Source organism: Symphodus melops (genome assembly GCF_947650265.1).
Source record: "Symphodus melops genome assembly, chromosome: 19".
Classification (NCBI taxonomy): Eukaryota; Metazoa; Chordata; class Actinopteri; order Labriformes; family Labridae; genus Symphodus; species Symphodus melops.
The window spans coordinates 2,828,442-2,849,822 of record NC_136709.1 but is presented as its reverse complement, the minus strand read 5'-3'; the positions used below and the strand labels follow the sequence as shown (position 1 = coordinate 2,849,822).

The 21,381-nt window shown below is 43.7% G+C and overlaps 1 protein-coding gene across 2 annotated transcripts in view; it reads right to left on the bottom strand.

The window, feature by feature from the left end:
* Nucleotides 1–21,381, bottom strand: part of myt1lb (myelin transcription factor 1-like, b) — a 112,849-nt gene that overhangs the window by 65,046 nt on the left and 26,422 nt on the right. For both annotated transcript variants that reach the window (XM_079369970.1, XM_079369971.1), the window contains 3 exons: nucleotides 7,703–7,817; nucleotides 2,154–2,199; nucleotides 267–300 (listed from right to left, as the gene is read on the bottom strand). In XM_079369970.1, the coding sequence (XP_079226096.1) occupies nucleotides 267–300; nucleotides 2,154–2,199 (80 nt within the window). In that variant the 5' untranslated portion in view covers nucleotides 7,703–7,817. The remainder of the gene's footprint in view (nucleotides 1–266; nucleotides 301–2,153; nucleotides 2,200–7,702; nucleotides 7,818–21,381) is intronic.

Genomic DNA, 21,381 nt, shown 5'->3' with positions numbered 1-21,381 from the left:
AAAAAAAGGAGAAGAAAAGACGGAGAGAGACCTCGGATGTAAGAACTCTTCAGTGATCGCTGATGTGACGACGGCTTTCAAACAGTAAAAGGACGGCAGGAAATGATGTGGTTGGTCGAAAGATAGTGCATCCAGGCACTCTTTAACTATTTCAAGTAACTGATAAGATGGGTGCCGGTGTGTGTGATTATATATTCAGAACACACTGGCTGTGTGTGAGAGTGTGTGTGTAGCAGTGCTGTGCACTTTTTTTAAATCCCACTGACCTGAAAAGCTCCGTTAATGCTGGTTCCACCGGCACTGAGAGAGAGAGAGAGAGAGAGAGAGAGAGAGAGAGAGAGAGAGAGAGAGAGAGAGAGAGAGAGAGAGAGAGAGAGAGAGAGAGAGAGGTTGATTATTAAACTGGACTGACTCCAGCATGATGCATCCAAGACGACGGCTTTGTGTCACAGATAAAACGCAGCCTGTGCAAAAGTTGCAAAGGTTTATCGTGTAAAGAAAGATCAGTAAAGCAACTTATATTCATTCGTTGTTTAAACCTAGCAGGCTGTTTATGCACACGATGTGATCTGTATGAGGGGTTAACGTTGTTGCAGAATGGGCTGCATATGCACATGCAAAGGAACCAGATGTAGTAAGTTCTCATTTGCAGCTGACAGCCTCTCATTGTTTTTTTAAGTGCATGACTCCCCACTGAGCTGCTTCCATGTGGCCACGCCCCCATCTTCACGCCCTCCATCGCCTTCACGCTGCGTGGAGCATTTTGTTTTTCACACAATTTAAAAACAAGGTTCACCAGTCAATGCCCATTTTCTCTCCCTGGTTTCCGTTTCTATCCACTGTCCTGTCCATCTCATGAAAAGGCACAAAAAGCCAAAAAGAAATCTTAAAAAAAAAAAAGAAATCAAACAATTGTACTTTCTGTTTATCAAAGATGTGAATTATTTAATATCAAGGAAGAGCTGGATTGGTGAGAGCCAGGCCTTCACTCAAACATCAGTTCTGTCTGAGGCCGACGAGCAGAGGACACGTGTAACGGGATGAAAGAGCGCCGCGTGGTCACGGCCTCCGCTGTACGGCTCACAGACAGCCTGAACTACACGAGGCAGGAGCAATGGTCACCACCTTGATCTTTGTTCTTGTCAAAGATGGCAGTAACTTTCTGAAGTTGTGAGGAATAAAAAATGGATCAAGAGAAAGAAGAAGATCTGATTAAAACATGGATCATCTGTTTTTCATGATTTGAACCGCCGAGAGTGGAAAAGAGGGGGCCGGCAGGTGAAAATATAGTTTGTCTAGATTCAGCAGCAGGTTGTTTCCTGAAGAGATCATCCCAAAAAAAAATTATGTTGCAGCATTTTTGATGACAAAAAATCAGACACTTTTATCACACCTTACGAACTAACGTTTTCCATTTAAGAAACGGAGGGACTGTGTGTGGAGATTCTGTTTTCAGTGATGGGATTCATATTTAGCGTTCTGGAATTCCTTGGAGATGAATTTGAGTCAGGGTGCAGTTCTTGCTGGTACAGAGCTGGACTGGGTCCAGATTCAAGACAAGCTCTATTTGTCCCACAAAGTCAGAAACGTGTCTTCACCCATGCTGCAGCTATGACACAAGGCCGACCGGGTGGCCACAGAGCAGTGCCACCAGAATGAGTAACCTGATTAGCAGTGCCAATGAGAGACAGGCTTGGACTGTTAGTGTGTGTGTGTGTGTGTGTGTGTGTGTGAGACCATCCTGTATCATCACTGTATTGATAACAAATGGGACTGCTGTTGACCAGAACTTGAGGTTGTGCCGGAAGATTTGATCTTACATAACATGGATTTCACCTCTGTAGCTAACTGCTCACCTAACTGCTCTGCTTGTTCAGGAAGTTCTCTTATTAATGTCATGATGTTTACTTTTCTGTGTCACTATGGAAGATATTTTATTTTTGTAAAAAGCTAAATGTGGTGTTTGACAAGAGGGAGAGAGAGCGAGCGAGCGAGCAGTGAGGAAAGCCAAATCAACTGTGGCAGTCTGGGATTTGTGCAGTGACGTGTGTACAGTATATGTGTGTGTGTGTGTGTGTGTGTGTGCTGTGGGAGTGAAGGTCACCCTGAATGGCTGTGCCGCTGTGTGTATGCGTGTGTATCCGTGCAGATACCTTTAGAGCGTGTGCGATGGCGCTTATCGTCTGCATCCACCTCCATCTGCAGAGAGTCAACAAACACGCTGTTACACACACGACAGACAGCGTCACACAATTAGCTTTCATTTGGAGACACGTTCACGTTCTCCCCCCCCCCTTCTTGTCAAACATGCAATTGATGTCTGCAACACTCGGATGGATCATTTCATGACGATGATTGATGGACAATCTGCCTGCAGTCATTTACACGTTTGTTTGTCGTTTGATTTTATGTTAAAAATAGACGAGACATGAGAACATTTGGATCTTTAATATGATCTTCAATCAAGGCGGAGTAAATGAGTCCTAAAAAAAAAAAAAGTCTCTTGTCCCATGTCGCTGTCCTGCTGAATTTATCAGAATCACTTTGTGTCTCTTTCATCTCTTCGATCTTCAGTCGATATTTAGAGTATTACTGCTTTTAACAGGTTCAACGTTGGATGTTTATTTCAGGAAATAATTTGTATGTAGTCAAGATTGATTCAAAGATTAACTGGTGTTTGACGATTAAGACGTCCCCTTTTCTATTTAATAAATATTAAAACAAATAACAATCTCTTCTTTTTATAGAAAAAAACACCACATTGTAAAAGGATGCAATGTTTGATTTCTTGATGATAATTGGATCAGTCCATCCATCGGCCTGTCCAACACTTTGTGCTGTCAAACTGTCCGTTTGTAAACTTTGCTTTGTTTTAGAAGCTCCTGTTTGTCTTTTGTTTTGTTGTTGTGTACTGTTAACCAATAAGAGAAGGCTTCTCTGATGTCATTCTTCTTTATGGTTTATTGATTTCTCATCTTTTTTTAGTGTTCTATCTTCTGTAACTTCGACATATCGACGTGTTTAGGAAATGTACAATTGGAAGTTTATACTTATTCCCACTTCATTTTGGACCCCTCTCTCGATCACTTCCGGCCTTTTTTTTTTCTTTTCTGTTCTCGATAAACATGTTTTTATATTTTATGAACAAAGTTCAGGTTGAGGTGACTTTACACCTGAGCTAAAGACGTAACATTTCATCATCTCCCTTCGCCTCCTCTTCAGTATTCATTCACTTCTTCACATGCCAGAGTAAGCATTACCTGCCCTTCCACCTCCCTCTCATGTATGTCGGAGGAACAGGAAGGTCTCTGCCCTCACCAACACGTCATAAATAGCCTGAACGCCTCGGAACGTCACACTGTTATTTCCAGACGACCCTAAATATTCATACTCCCTGAGTTTGGACGAGAAGGCAGAGAGGCCGTGGATGTCTCTTTTTATTAAACATGATTTATTAACACCACACTTACTGTACTGTAGAGCCCCTCAGCTTTAATGGGCTGTTTCTTTATGAATGCCCATAAATGTTTCAGCAGGAGAAAAATAAAATGATGAAAGACGAGAGCACCTTATAAATTGTGAGCGTAGCAGGTGGGGAGTGACCCTGACTATTTTTGGGTACCATGACCTAAACTAGCTATATGTGTGGGTGTGTGTGTGTGTGTGTGTGTGTGTGTGTGTGTGTGTGTATAGATTTGACGTGAAGCATTTCTGTGGTTATTGTGATGATGGAAATGAAACAGTTGCCTGGGAGGCAAAAGAAAATAACTTTGCTCCCTGCAGGCGCTCATTGACATGGAGCATAAAGCTTTAAGAATGTGCAAATATATGGGGTTGTAGCTAAACCGGATTTTTACATTTGGATACCACAACAACAAAAATATATCGGCTAGGCGCCTGTTATGTAGTCATTTCTTGTTTTGAATAACCAACAACTGAAGGAAAATTCTGACTTGCTGTTTGAATGCCTGCTTTTATTTTGAAGGACATTCTGGTACACCAAAGTACGATATTAACTTAACCACGGAAAAAGGAGCACGTTACAGATCCCAAACTAAAGTCAAAATCTCAAAGGAACGGTAATAAATAAAACGTTTGATGTCATCAGGTGGAGATGACTTTGGACTCGTCAGCTGAGCTGTCTGAGATTTGTTTGGTTTGGTTTTAAGTGAAATGAGACATTTCAAGACTCAACAGTGTCTTTCTTTCCATCACTGTGACTACAGGGAGACACCGAGTCATCTACAGTGCGCCTAAAGGGACAAAATAGTATGCAATTACTTACATTAACTAGTCAATGCTGACGGGAGGGTTTTCCTTTATTCAGATAGAACAGTGGATGGACATCTGGACAGTGGGGAATGACATGCGGGAAAGGGGCCACAGGTTGGACTCGAACCCTGGGCTGCTCCATATACAGGATGTGACTAAAACTGCTCTGCCTTCAGTGAATCTATTGTATATATTTCTTTCAAACTCTCATATTTGGTCTTTTGAGCCACAGAAGGTTTTTTGTTCTTATATTGTAGAATTATTTGTTTACTGCAAATGTTCAGCATCTCCAAATGCAGCAATCAAACACATTGCTCACAAATGCAGCTGCGTAGTAATCCTTAATGTTTACTGCAAAAGAAAATATTTGTTTGAAATGAAAACACCCGCAATAATTACATTAAAATATGCATATGATTACGTTATGAAAATCATTTCCTAAAGGAAGACATTTGGACTCAACCTGCTTCCACTGAGTTTTCCTTTTTGATACAAACGTATTTGTCTGGCTGGCTTGTCTACACCCATGCTTAGTTCAAGTGTGCACAGACAAGCATCCTAAGAAGCCGTCACGTTCTCTCTGAGGGTCCAAACGCCACGACAGGAACAACAACGGAAGCAGCGGCAGAAGTGTTAATCTCGTCACCTCCGCTTCCTTTCCTCAGGGCTCCTTATGAGAGTCTTATGAGAACAGGAAGCTTGCACACACACCTCTGCAGCCGGCCATATGTTAGAGAGCCCTTCACTTTCTGTCTGGCTCTTCCTCTCTCTCTCTCTCTCTCTCTCTCTACTCGCGTCTCATGGGAAAATGTCACGGCTGTAATGAAGGTTAGCCTGCTTATTGCGGATTAGGAAGAGGCCCACTCCTTCCCTGTCTGCGTCTCCATTAGACCTGAGATCAATGGCTTTACAAACCCACATGAATAACCACGAGTCACGCTGATCTGGGCCTCTCAAGTTTGGGAAGGCTAGTGAAGCATTCACTTATGTAGAGACATGCCTAAATGGTATATTCTGTCAGTGGTGATTCTAGAGTCTGGTGGGGCTCGAGGCAAAACTCAACAGGGAGGCCCTCCAACCAGTGTCCCAATGCCTTCCTGTTTCTCTTACCTCCGCTATAGATGGCTGAGTGCTATCAGATGGGGGGCTCTTCAGGAGGTTTCCTACTGTCGTTGCAAAAATTTGAAACTTTGGGGCCTCGGCAGCATCCTTAAAATACCTGCTGGGAAGCAGCTCATACTAGCTGCATCAAATAAAATGCTGAAATCGTGCTCAGACAAAGACAGAGAATTCGGTCCATATAGAAGAACCCAAAGTGGATCAGAGATGGTTTTCCTTGACTGAGTGTTGAACAAGGTTAATGTTGGGAAACGTGGCCTCCTCAGGGAGTTCAGTTGGTTTGTTAAAAAACAAACACAAGTAGGTAATAATTAGCTTAAACATCTGCCGTTTTAAAAATGTATGAGTTCAAAATGTGTCTCAGTTACATGTTTATTGATTTTCATCCATGCATTTTAATCCATTTGGTACATGGTGTATACATGGTGCCATGTTTGTAGTCATGGTCAGGTCTGGGATGACACCGTCCTAATAGAGAGCTTTCAAAGTGTGTTGACTGGAACGAAGCGTGCAGCTTGACTTTCAACTCAAAACACAGCAGCTGATACGCTCGTCATGGTTGCGCAGTGGACATGGATGTCTCTTCTTTGAACTTCAGAGTGGCTGTAAAGTGCGTATTAGTGCGTCTTTGTGTTTGTGTAACAACACGAATGTCATCAGACAAAGACGAGCAGAAACAGAGAGGAGGAGTCTTGCTGCTTCTTAGAGAATAACGGGGGCATTACTTTGAATTAAAAATGATGAAGCGATGCAGCCTTTAGTGTGATATGCACTGAAACATAGAGCCAGCATTTAGCATGAGTGTGTGTTGATGTGTGGTTTTGTGTGATTCCGTCGGTTGTGATGGGGGGGGGGGGGGGTGTTGGCGCTCAGACATCTGTCACAACAATTCACATCGTTATCAGCTTCCCTTTGTTTTCCCCTTGAAGTTTGGGGAGAGTGCGTTTCAGGCATATGGCGCCCAACCCCACCCTCTGCCACACACACACACACACACACACACACACACACACACACACACACGCACACACATGCTGTCACATTTGTATTCTGTACAGTGGAGCAGTAGGGAGCCACCAAAACCTGTGCAGCACTATCAAATTTCAGTGCAAATAGGTATTTACGCCGTGCATCATCCAGTGACAGTAAACATGTGTGCCAAACCGATGCTAAGTGCATCTGAATGAGTGTGAAGGGCTGTGGAGATAGCATCTGAGTGGGCGCTGACAGTCAGAGCGAGAGAGAGAGAGAGTGAGAGAGAGAGAGCGAGGGTGATGGAGACAGTGAGAGAGAATCAAATCTGAGGAGTGATTCCTAACTAGTGTGGAAAATGGCTCTGCTGGGTGACGGCAGCTGTGCGGGGCTTTGAAACGCTTAAAGAAATCTGTGTTTTGAATACAATGGGACGATTTATCAGCTGGTTCAGTAATGACAGAGAGCCGTCACAGGGAAGGATGACAAGGGCTTCTTTTGGCAACTTTCAGGATTGTTCGAAGTGTTGGTTTTGATACAGATACCAGATCAGAAATCGCAAACACCCAACCTCTAAAGTTGGTGAAAATGTCGGTCTTCACCAATCCAGTATCATAATGTACAGTAGTTTGACATTTCCAGTCTTTCATTCAGCTGTCCTATCCAAGAAAGACAAGATGGAGCCAGAACCTCTTTATAAAAAACTGATACTCAGATTCTTCAGAGATGACTTCAACCAAACTTTGGATTCATTCTGTGGCCATGTTAACAATACTCTGGAACATTTGCACAGCTCAAGAGTACTTTGAGATTTTTAACCAATTAATATCAATCAATATTAATTCACTACACTGGGTGCAGTCCGTACTCTGATACCACTGCAGTAGACCTTTAGATCATTATTTCCACTATGAGCCCAACCAAGTATTTTTGGAGGATTTCTTTTTTTTTTTTTTCATCACAGTTTGGGCAAGAATAATCCGTCGTGTGTTGTTGTTGGACAAAGCTTGCTGATATGTGCACGGCAACATCCCGCACAATCTCGCCCACCAAGGTGGAACGGCTCCCCTGTCATTCAACTGGCCAAGTGTTTGTTTTTTCGGCTATTAAAGGCAAACCACGAGTGATCAATACTCCACAACAACGCCATTTTTGATGATGTATGTACGTTGTTGGTATTTTAAAGTGTGGTTTTCACATGTATGAACTTATTATGAGCTGTATGCAACATATACTGAAATCAGTGCCATTATTTGCTACTATGGCACAGTTCAACTTTATCACACTGCATGAGAGCAAGCTTCTTCACATGATCAAAAACAAGGAAGCAGTGCGCTACCTGAAATGGTTTGGGGGTTGAGACAGCTCTCTGGTCCAGACCTCTGCTTCCACCGTGACCCACTGACGTTCAGCTGCAGAGAATCGGCTCACCACGCCTCCTCCAAACTCATTTTCTGCACAGAGGGAAGCAGAAGACGGAGAACATGCATCATTAAAATCATTTCCAGAACAATCGCATTCACATACGGCGATGACAGGATCTGAAATTTCCTCCTCTCCTTTGACTCCAGGCTCATGAATAGTCATATAGCATCAGCTATGCGGCAGGCGCCAAGCAAGCGTTGATTTCCGCCGTAACGACGGCCGCTTGTCGTGTGCGATAGGCTTGGCAACATGGGGTAATTAGCTAGATCTATCATCTTCTGCAGGAAGTGGGGACAAATATAGCTAATGATCCGTGCCTGCCTCCATGATTTCTCTGCTCAGCTCTCCCATCGTTTGCTGGGTTAGAGGAGGAGGGAGGAGGGGAGGGAGAGGACGGAGGGAAGGGGTCAATGTGCAAAAAAAATATAACCCTGAACATAAAGAAAGATGATAACAGAAGGGAGAGATGCAGGTGTGAGAGTCTCCGTTTCTCTCCTTCCACTGCTGCTAATTGAGAGAACGTATGGCAGAGAACAGATGAGGTGTTGACGGTGTATAGGGACCATCAAAAAGAATGAAAGCCCCCATAAGGAGCCCAACAGACGGCCCAAAACACACGCACACACAGCCACTGCCCAACTTATCTCAAAGTGGCTTAAATCAAAACAATAGCTGTTCCCTGAGGACAAACACAGCCGTCAGCGTGCAGAGGGGGGGCTCACGCTGCCTGCTCTCTGTTAGCTTTAAGAAGCTATGCTGCTTGTGTGCGCTAACGTTGAAGCAGCAGGGGGTCCATTTTTTTTACCCCTTAACACACACGCGTGCACACACACACTCTTTGTAGTGTGAATAAAAAGCCCAGCTGACAAAAAAAACAAAAAAAACAATGGGTCGCTCAATAACGTTTTCATTTTACAACCATCGTCCTGCTCGCTTTAATGGTTTTAAAATCTGCAGAAACTGCTGGTTTGTACTGGATGATAGTCACCAGGATGCTCCTAAACCACTTTCATAAGGGCTGAACTGGACTCGGGATTTTCGCCTGTGGAATATTCACAACACAGAAACGGCCGAGAACTGCAAGTAGTTAAGATCGGCAGGCACAGTTTGAATATGGTGTGTGTTCACGTGACTGACCTGAAGTACATGTTATGATGATTCAAAAAAAACTATCCAGCAAAATCTCTCTTCGTGTCTTTATCATCCACTGTAGGCTAAATGATTTTTGCCAAATTTGTATACAAGGTTCTCATCCTTCTACCCCATAAACCAAAAGTAAGCCCTGAACACACATCCCCCCAACACACACACACACACACACACACACACACACACACACACACACACACACACACACACACACACACACACACACACACACACACACACACACACACACACACACACACACACACACACACACACACACACACACACACACACACACACACACACACACACACATCCCCCCAACACACACACACACACACACATACGCTCATCCCTGGCCCCATGGTCGTTATAATCAGAGTGTTAGTGATGGGTCTGTCCTCTGATGAAGGTCTTCATGTGGAGGCTGATGACAAATCACAGCTCTCTGACTCTTCATCAGGACACAACCCACAATCCCCTGCTACATCTGTGCGTGTGTGTGTGTGTGTGTGTGCGTGTGTGTTGTATGAAAATGAAAAGATACCAGAAGATGACACAGCACAGGGTTCTACACAAACCTGCGCCCAATGTTAACATCTAATATAACATGTAGAGCGCTCAGTATGCAACGCTTTGTCTCAGTACAGAAACCTCTGACAAGCACACTGTTAAACAAACTGTTGTGCACGAGAAGGTGAAGTAAACACACCACTGCTTATCATGCTGCTACTGTGTTGCCGTTCGCCTTTAAATCCAGAATAAGAATCACGATTACTCAATTAATTCCTCAGGGGAAAAGTGAAATATTTCAATATTATCTAATATCTTCACTTTCTGCTCATATGTTCTGGCATATTCCTCATCCATCCAATATTTTCTTCATAGTCTAAGAGATGTCATGTGTCGCAGAAAAACAGACAAATAAGTCACGTTAGACTGCATCTCAAAATCAAGGGCCCAGTGCTTGAAGCATCAGTCGCTGCCTCCACAAGAATACAGAGCGCTGTGGCTGTGCACTTCTTCAACTGAGTGTGTGCGTCTGTGCTCGGCTGTTAAAGCCATGGAGCTGAAGCACTACTGTGTGAGTTTCAGCACCAAGGACAGCGACAGAGCGAGCAAAGAGAGGGAAGAATAGACCTTCAGCTGCTCAGGAATGCAAACACTACAACTCGAACACACACACAGACACACACACACACACACACACACACACACACACACACACACAGACACACAGACACACAGACACACAGACACACACGACCATGGACTGGTAGCCTTCATCGCAGCGCACAATCCAACAAGAGTGTATCAGTGTATGTGTGTGTGTGTGTGTGTGTGTGTGTGTGTGTGTGTGTGTGATTTTCTCGCAGAGTATTCCTTGGAGAATGAAAGGTAACTCTTTCTCTGCCCTTTACTGGGTGCCTATATCTATCAGAGACAGTGTACACACTGTAAATAGCCTGGATATACAAACTGGTCCCCCCCACTCACTCTCTCACACACACACACACACACACAGTAATGAAAACCTATCATAAGGTTATGTACACTGCAGTAAGGAAAGTGAGCTGTGATGTCCACCGTGACATTTGATTTTTGACACACACTGAACATGACGGGCATTTTAGACTCACACACCCAAGAAAAAAGAAAAAACACACCCATCATAAAGAGCAATATACGTACGGCACATGAGGACAAGGGGCACACACAAATAAGCACACATTACCAGAGAGACATATGTGTTATTCATGTGATGTGTATGATCACACACAGCAATCTCCTTCTCCCAGGCTGTGAGAGGGACTGGGGCTGCTTGACCTACATTCTAGCAGATATGTATACAGGCAGAGAGGAGATGAAATCTCCCTCCTTACACTGCTCTGCCTCTCTGTTCCATATCCTGTGTTGTTTGCACTGCCTGTTCATTGCCCCTCGGACACACACACACACACACACACACACAGACACAGACACAGACACAGACACACACACACACACACACACACACACACACACACACACACACACACACACACACACACACACACACACACACACACACACACACACACACACACAGGCAGACAGGATTTCTCGGCCTGAGCGTCCTCATGCAGATTAAACTGGCTCTGTCTGAGAGCTGGATGTGTTTGAGGGGTTTTCAGACCCAGGTGAGAGCTGCGTTTTTTCTCCCTGCTGCATAAACACAAAGAAGATACCTCAAACCTCCACCATGTTCTTTAATGTATGTAAATAAAATATTCACAGCCCCTAAAAAGAACCCGCAAGTAAAGCACAGGTCCAAAGCATAGCTCTCTGGGAAACTGTTGGTAGAATAAGATTGGTAGCTTCACTAAAGCGATGCACTATCGTCTGTTTACAAGCCCACACGTGTCCCTCTCATCCCCAGGTCGTCAAATCCTAACTTCAAAAAATACGTTTAGCATTCTTTTTTTGTATATCATAACACGCACAAGCTGATGAAAGCATTTCCTCTGAGGAACTCTTTCACGCTTCATTTAGTTTTTTTTAGTGAAACTTTTTTGGGGTCTGTTTTTGAGGTGCCCTTGGAATAAGTTTTGTTTCTTGGTCACCTCATTTTTGATTTAGTTTTTTTTTTTTTTGAGCGCCCAACGTTGATCCCAGTACAGAGTGCACTTTTAAGCCTGGTTTGTTTGTTTGTTTGTTTATTTGTTTTCAAGGTGCAGTTGGAGGGATTTTTATTTCTTCCTTTGTATGAAAAGTAAACTTTATCTAAATGTTTTAAGTATGGCTAAAATAAGACATCATGTTGTGTGGCTAAAAAAAGAAACATTCACTTGTTACAAATAGGAGGAAAACCACCAGGGTCATATGAGTCCAGGAGTCTGAGCTCAACATTACCTGAGCGATCACGTTCGACTAAAAGCTTTAATACAGTCCTCTTTAAAGCTACACACAGAGCATGCATCCTGTAAAGCAATGAGGTAAGCGTTTCACAAACATGCATTAAAGGTTAGAGAGTTTATTTAAGGCCACTCAGAGAGTGTGTCCAGAAGAACTCTGTGGACAGTGCAGGAAAAGACCTGATCCCCTACATCCCTACACTAAACCACCCTGACCTCCTACACCCTGCACAGGTATCACACTGACCACACTGTCAAAACAGTGATACAGCAGAAACCAACGGGGGAAATCCCATGACCCGCCATCTGCACAACTTTCATGTTGCAGGATTTTTTTTCCCCAACAAATCCCCCCTGTGAGGAGAGAGAGAAAACCAGCCGAGAGCGTGGGAAATACGCTTTCCTTCACTATCTTTGAGTGGTGCTTTCATTACTGTCAATATCTTATCAAACACATGTTTCACACCACGTCTCTTTCTTTCATTGTGGCGTTTTTGCTCACGACACTTTGGCTTCATAATGCCATGTGTTTTAACATCGCCTTGTACTTTCAGTTTTTGCCTCCAGACTTTTCTAATCAGGACCAAATCTGTTATTCTTCCAGCCACAACAAGCAGAGAACAGGCTGGTTCTGTTTGAATTTCTATTTCCCCTGCTTCACTAGTGTAAGAAATTAACATCATAACTTAGCTATGAGCAAGAAAAAGGACTTTTCTACTGAAAGCTGAGAGTCGGTTTGGAAGAGGAGGAGACATTTCTACCGTCTGAGTTGGTCTTAACACATGCTTCAAATAAAACACGCGCTGCATGATAGAAAACACTTTAAGCTAACTCTGAATTGACCAGTTATTGGTGGTTGTATAAACTTTCTCATCAACTAATCGTGAGGGAGGAGCAGCCCAGTTAGTGTTTCTGCTTCGGTTTATGATACGACTGCTCGTTGGTTAAGTTGGTTCTGAATATTTCTGCGAATAGGAGCTTACTGGCACATTCATTAGAGGCGTTTAAGCCCTGCCGTGATTGGCTGAAAGCCGGCGAGTCAGGCAGCAGTGATTTGTCATGGCCCCCTAGCATAGGCTTTAGATAGCTTCTTTGGGGACCAGTTCACATACACAGACACTTTCTTACTTTGTCTCCAATGTCAACAAAGATGTGAATAAAAACCATCATCATAACTCTACTGACAACAAATGAGGCATTTTGAAATAATAGTCGTTGGCAAAAAAGTTAGAGGAAATATTTCCATCAGATTTTAGATGATTAAATCAAACTTAAAAGCAAGAAAAAGAAACATATTGAAATATTGTCACGTTTATAAATCTAATTGAATCAAATCTTTATCGTTTCCATGTCGAACAGTCTGGACACACAAACTTAGAGCTCCTCACAATAAAACTTGGACTAACACATCACCTTTAACATTTTGGTCATAATTGTGTCAGCAGCTAAAAAAAAAAAAACGGGATGTGATCTCTCCTCCCAGCTCTCTGGACACAGCTGCGTGGTGTGATACTTCAGGGTTCAGGGGGGAAAGACGCTGTCACACACTGGATGGGCTCTTTATGACTTTTCTTGAACCCTACAAAAGAAGGACGAGTGAGCTGCAGTAAAAAGCAGTTTTCAAACTCACTTTTCTGTTCAAGGACACGACAGATGGAACTGACCACATGCGTGACCTGCTGGGCTTCACCAGACAGACACACACACACACACACACACACACACACGCACAAGGATGACGCCTTCTGCAGATAGAAAAAATAAATAAATACACAGAGGAGCAAATGCAGTGTATTTGTTATTAGCTTCCTGCTCCCAGAAGGAAACAAAAACACTGAAAAGTGAACCCCCACACCATGATTCTTCCTCGAGGGAGGGGCCCACTCCTCTGTAAGGCCAGAGAGGGGAGGAAACAACATTGAGCAAGCCGCCGCCACAATTACCCACAGTGGGGTAATCACTAGCACAATGCACTACGGGTTGGCTGCCTGAGAGAGAGAGTGAAATACTCAGGTGAGGAGAAGAGCCAGACAGCAATCAGCCCAGCAGGAAGAGGAAGGGAGCGAGGGAGAGGGGGCGAGGGAGAGAGAGCGAGAGAGAGCGAGGAAGAGAGTGAGGGAGACAGCGAGGGAGAGGGCGAGGGAGAGAGCGGGAGACAGAGAGCAAAGGGCCATTCCTTTAATTTCCAAGGGAGAGCCAGGGCCTTAATTACTTGATGAGTCTCCTTCTCTCGCTTTCTCTCACTCTGTGCGCTGTAAAAAGCTGTGTGTGTGTGTGTGTGTGTGTGTGTGTGTGTGCGTCTGCGGTTTGTGCGTGTGTTTGTGTGTGAGTGGCCCATTATCAGACTGGGAAGACTCCAATCACCTCTCAGCACAGATAGCGACTGAAGAGAACAACATTGCAGCGAGGGAGAGAGAGAGGGGAGGGGGAGGCGAGACGGGGAGAGAGAGGGAGAGGTGATTTACGCTTTTAAAGGTGTTAACACCATCTCTCATCCCCGGCACCTATAGAACACCAAGGTTGAGGAGGGAGACAGCCAAGACATGGAGCAGCCACAGGAAAACACAGAGCTGTGCAGCAACCTCCACCTATACGAATGAACACCACACTCACACACGATGATCTGAAGGAGAGTGCAAGATCCTTCTCGAAGCGTTTAGTGATCTGCAGTATATCTCGGGGACTAAGCGTTATTCTTGCATAAAAAATAAGCATGGGAGATGACTGAGGCACAACTGAGCTAGTGTTTTATAATTGGGAGTATACGACCTCCTGCTATATAAGAAGCAGAGTATTTGGGGAGTTCGATTTCAAAAGCAGCAAAGTCTGCACCGTGCAGTTTCTGTGCAGCTGTGTAGATCTCAGCACCATCTGTATATTATGAGTACGGTATAAGGTCTCAGCTCACGTTATAACGTTCATAGTTGTGCATATGGACCCGCAGCACACCATCAATTTATCACTTCAATCAAAGCAGCGCTCCACAAGTCGTATGTGGTGAAGAGAATAACGCTGTTTTCCTTTAAAGCACGATCATGACGTGATGAAGGTGAAAAGCTGTGGAAGAGTGGCGCCGCAGCCCGCTCTGTTTGGCTGTGTATCCGAGCACGCTGCATGCAGGGAAGCAGCCGCTTGCAATGCACAATGAGGGGGATACATGTTCTAATGGCATCAGGTCGTGTGCACTGGGTAACGAAGCTGGTAAAAAAAACAAAAAAAAAACAAAACAAGATTCTTCTCTACTAAGATTTAAAGTCAATTCATTTCCAAAAATTAATTTTATTTTTCAAAAACAAATATATATATACACAGACAGACACATATACATATATATATATATTTTTTTTTTTGGGGGGGGGGGGGGGGGGGGGGGGGTAATCAGTCAGCCAGTCTTACAGATGACTGGAGTAGATCCTGAAGTGTGTACTCATTCAAACAGACTTTAAATTTATACATTAATAAATCATACATCATACATTAATAAATCACAAAAAAAAATCTATTCTGAATCGAATCATTACCCCAAGAATCGAAATCAAATCGTGAGACACCCAAAGATTCCCAGCCCTCCTGGGTAATGGTGGCAGCTGTATTTGTCATTTTAGACTGGTACGTCGGTCACACTGGTATATTGTAGGCAGCCAACTCTTGAGCTAAAAAACAACAATAAACAGAGTTTTACCAGAGAGCCACTAAAGACATGTGAAGACTTTCACATCACTTTAAAGTGCCTGTTTGTGCCACTGACAGAATCAGATTTCTATTCACTGTCTTTGATGTTTTCCTTTATTTTGAAAGGACAGCTGAAGAGAGACAGGAACGGTTTGAGCAAAGGGCTGAGGTCGCATTCAAACCCCCTGTACATGGGACGCCCTATGCGATCAGTCTGTTATCATTACAGAAGCAACACCTACATTGGTTTAACATTTCGATAATTTTCTTAAAACCTGAAAAAAAAAAAAAAAGCTGTTACTCCGCTCTCTTCAACGCTGCCTGACTCCTTTGACAGAAACACTCATTTTAACTCCTCAGACATAAAATGCCCCGTCCTGATTGGTGAGTTATTTATGTGATTGTATGAAAGAAATCTTGCTGTGCAATCCAAACACCAAAGTCATCCAATGTGAAACATACTTCATTTAATGTCATCTCCTCACTCGCTCAGTTCTCCACTTGTCTGCATACACTTCTATAGAAGCAGATCTGGAACTTCTGCTGGCAGATGATGTTAGATCCTCGAGCTTCACTGAATTGATGCTCTGCATGTGGCCGTCTGTCAATGAAGAGTGAATGCTGATTTACAGAGTGTACACACTCCTCTGTGAAAAGACAGACAAAGGGATCAATCCGGAGAGGCAGTTTTGCAGTATCTCTGCAGTGAGAGCATCTTTGAAGGTTAGCTGTCTTTTAGCTCATCGGAAGGGAGTTTAACCCTGAGCTCAGATAAATTGATGCTGCGTTCAAGAGCTCTGCCCCGACTAATGAAGGAGCTTCTTTTGTGTTTCTGCTGCTGACATTTTTCAACATTTAGTCACCGTGCCATCGTCCTTCTCCGTATTCATATCAGATCTCCCTCATGAATTGGCAAGGACGCCGCTGCGCGTGTCTCCATATACAGGATATGTGTACATTCTGTGTGTGTGTGTGTGTGTGTGTGTGTGTGTAGATGTCTGCATTTACCATTACTGTTATATGATTGGATGGCAATTGGTGTACATGTGCAGGCGTGCTTATAAATGCAAGGTCTGTGGTGTACTAAACATATGTAATCATTTGTGTGTGTGTGTGTGTGTGTGTGTGTGTGTGTGTGTGTGTGTGTGTGTGTGTGTTAGTGTGTGACTGTGTGTGTGAGATTGCACCCAGGTCTCAATGCACTGATGAGCTCTATTGTTCTCATCTCTATTTTTTGCTTCACAAAATCCTGCTCCCTCTCCTTCTTTCCCCTTCTCTCTTTTTTTCTTTCAATTGCTCTCTCTGTCACAAACACACACACACACAGTTACACACACACACACACACACACACACACACACACACACACACACACACACACACACACACACACACACACACACACACACACACACACACACACACACACACACACACACACACACACACACACACACACACACACACACACACTCCTTGCCTTCCCTTGCCCCTGCCAGCTTCTACCCAGAATACCAATGATGCAGTCTGCAGATAGATAGATAGATGCTGTCTGTCACATGACCCTATATGTCCTGAGGCTTTACCCCAGGATGACAGCAGGCACAGCATACACACACACACACACGCTCACACGCTCACACAAAGGAACCCCCAGCCTGGCTCAGCACAGGCACCGAGACAGGCTGGCAAACACACACAGCATTGCAGACTTTTACATTCAGAGGTGCGCACACACACACACACACACAAACACACACACACGCTAATGGGCATACACACACTGAATCACCGCAGGGGAGCGAGCCAGAAAGAGAGACACACATAATGTTTCTCTCTCTCTCTCTCTCTCTCTCTCTCTCTCTCTCTCTCTCTCTCTAACACACAGAATCCTGTAGGCAAAAAAAACACCAAATATCCCCCCAATTCCATCTATCTCAAACACATAGAAGCAAGCACACACACACACAGAAACACACACATACATATCTTCCTGTGGGAAGGCACCCCACCCGCTTTTCACACAAACACATTCGTCACTGACAAGGCTCTACACAGTCACTGGGTATCCTGTGGCACCAAAAATAGCAGCCTAATAGAACAGAATAGAAAATGTTCCCTCTCACTCTTTGGCTCCAATGCAGGACCTATATTTTTGCGGCGTGGGAGTCAAAGGCGCTGGACGACATAAGACAGAATTTGTTTCGATTTGAATGAATCACACGGTAATTCAAAATAGCATTCTCAGAGGCACAGACACGCACACACACATACACACACACACACACACACACACACACACACACACACACACACACACACACACACACAGACTGTGCCTTCTTTACTACCTACTGCCCTGCCTGAAATGTTCAGACCAGTGAGTCCAAATACAGAGCAGGAACAGAAAAAGCTGCACCCGGATGAGTTATACTTTCCCTGATTCAGCCATTGTTATTGTAAAATCACTTTGTTGTATTTATTACAAACTCAACCTTCATCCAATGTCCTGTCTCTCTAATAAGGCAAAAAAGTATGGAAAACTTTGACATCCTTACATTAGCCTAAAATAAAATGTAACCTTTATTTGATTTTGAAGATGACAGAGTATGCACTGTGGACAGTATTTATGTAGTAGTGTTGCTGCTAGCATTGAAATGATTATTTAAGACTCTTTAAAAGGTTCCATATTGTGCTAAATATACTTCACCATGTTTCTCTAACACTTTGTGTCTCTGTTCTGCCTACAAGCCCCCAAATGACGAGAAAAGGCCATCCCGTCCATCTTTTGTCTGCTCCATTTTCCAAAGAATGAGTGCTCAAACAGGCTGTTTGGAGATTTTCCCTTCATGACATCACAAAGGGAAGTAGCCCCTCCCCCAGGTGGGTGACACTCCCACAGTTAGTCGTTTGTTCTGCCCTCTGAGTCAGCCCGTAAACAATAGGAACATGGAGCGAGAAAGCTCGATCCTCCCAAGCCCTTCCAGAGAGGGGGCGTGGTCAGACACAGCTCATTTAGATATTTAAAGGTACAGACACAGAAACAGCTGGTTTTAAGCAGGGCTGAAGTAGAGGGGTTTATAGACATGATCAAATACAGGATCAGAGTGGATTTACAACAGCACACCTCACAGACGTGTTGTGAAGCTCTGAGACTTATTTAAAGTTGTTGAAAAGGAGAAGAATATGTGTTCTTTAAAGTAGTGTTCATTGCATATTTGCTCTCCTTATCATAGTAACCTTTAAATTTCCTTTAAGGAAAAGTTGTGCTTGAGTCGTTGTTATTATTTTGTGTCACTTCTGTTGGAGTTGTTAATCAACTAATGAAGTTTAATTCATGAGACAGAAATAAAATATCAGCTGCTGCACGTGTCATTTAAATTCAACAGTTCTGCTGATAAAGGACCGACTAATGCACACAGTATGTTCTCGTACTGTTTTTCTTTTGCCAGTTGCATCTATACAATTATTCATGGGAAACTTTAATGCAACAAAAAAACAATCAATTAAACATTTGTAAGTGTCCTTTATCGAAAGGTTCCATAATGATAGTATGTGTTAAAAATCACACCAGAGAATCTTAAAATAAAGTGGAGCAGGTTTTAAAAGTTCTGCACACTACAAAAGACCAGTAAAATGTCAGCTGTATGGCACCCGTTTGGCTGGCTTAGAGGTGATTTTGGCTGAGACAATGACATGCCTGTAGAGCTCCAATTAAAGCAGCATTTATTTGGATATAGCCACAGATCCACTTGATTCTATCCCAATTAAGGTTAGAGAACAGTACAGGGATACAAGTCATAGTGTATCTAGAAAATGCATACCAAATCGTCACATGAGAAACAGGTGCTTAATATGGCACTTGTAAATGAATTTGAGTCTGCGATCTTGCCAGAGTCGTACCAGCGACAGCAAGTCACAGGCTCGTTTTAGTAATTATCAGCTTGGCACTCAGTTTACAGAGCACACATGCCCACACTGAAACACAAGCTGAAAAACAATCACATGAGCTGTGTGTGTGTGTGTGTGTGTGTGTGTGTGTTTGTGTGCAAACGTACGTGCAGACATACACTGTGTGAATGTCTGTGTGCCTTATTTTGTCTTTTCACCACATTATTTCCACTACTTCTCTGAACACCTGTCGCGAAATATGTATATGTGCATTTCTGGAATTTTGTCAGAAAACTTGTTATGTTGATATCACACTGCGTATTGCAGCTACATCAAGGTGACAGCTTGAAAAAGGTGTTTTTATGCAAATTGCTGTGAGAATGAAGATGGCTCTGAATGGAGCTGAAACAAGAGAAACACTCTGCGTGGCTGTGCAGGTATGTAGCGAATGTTTGAGAGCCCGAGGTGAGCAACCTCTCTGCATGCACACGTGTGAATGTGGGTGTGGTTGCATGGATGCTAATGCATGAGTTTGTGTGTGTGTGTGTGTGTGTGTGTGTGTGTGTGTGTGTGTGTGTGTGTGAGGGCGCACATGTGCATGTGTGAGTGGGCTCAGGTGGATTGTGAACTCAGCAGATGGACATTTGGAGCAGATTTGTGCCCTGCAGCAAAAACTGCACACACACACACACACACACACACACACACCGGCATACACACACACACACACAAACACACACATGGGCAAACACACATATACACACACACACATGGGCATACACACACAGACATACACACACACACACATGGGTATACATACAAACACACACACATGGGCACACACACGGGCACACACACACAGGCATACACACACACACACACAGACACACACAGCTGTAACATTAACCTTGTGTAACTCTCGCTGAGAGAAACCCATAAAAAAACATCCTCAGCACCTCACAATCACATATCGACATACTGATGCACGATTTCATCTGCCCAAACACAAGGCATCAAATAATGACCATTCTACTCTCATATTTCATCTGCGTGCTGAAAACACATCCCAGTTCTTTTTGGCAAACCAAACTTTTTCTTTGCCCTTCAAAAGGTTTTCAACATGTGCAAAAAAATAAAATAAAAAATGTGCACATTCCAGTCTTGAGAAATATAAGAATACACATTCCTCTTTAAAAGATGTGTAATGCAGTCATGGAAACGTTTGCTCCATGGTTACGTGCTGCTTGTTTGTAATGTTGGTGATCTGGAAAAACCTGCAGTGGCCAGTGCAGCACTGGCCCTGTTAACGACCAATAAAGGTGAGGGTGAGGATGATATATAAATGTGAAGTGTACTGAAACAACTAATCTTAGACGTGAAGAAGAACAACAAACCAAGTGAGCGAGAGATAAGTGACAACCTCGTCTGCTATCTGAACAAAGTTATCCCTCTGCAGTAATCTGTTCTTTAACGTTCGGCACACCAAGAACTCAACGTTCACATACTTTGATCGGACAATATCTTCAAAGCAGAGATTACTCTGCCTCCATTACAGCCAGTAAAGAAGCAGCAATCTGAAGCAATCTAGCATTTTCAAAATGTTTGAATCTTAATTTAACAAAATATTGGAAAATAAGGGTGGAGAGGAGATTATTCCCTCACTCTTCTCGTCATCATGAAAAGTTACTTTTCTCTACGACTCCCTCATCGTGCCCTCGTTTGCTTCCTTTGTGTTTGCATTCTTTCACCTGTCTGTCCCTCTATTTGGTAAAAGTCTCCCGTTCACAGGCTTGCAGCTGGGGGATGGAAACATGGAGCTATGGGTGGAGGGCTGCAGGGAGGTAGCAGAGGCTGTGTTGAGCAGCGTTCTCCCTGAGGAGCCTCTTCTGCCAGCCCAGTGCCACAGATCAACAGTCAGCCAGCCAGCCGTGCACTGACCTCATCCCTCTCTCTCTCCTTCCCTCCCTCTCTCCCTCCCTCTCTCTCT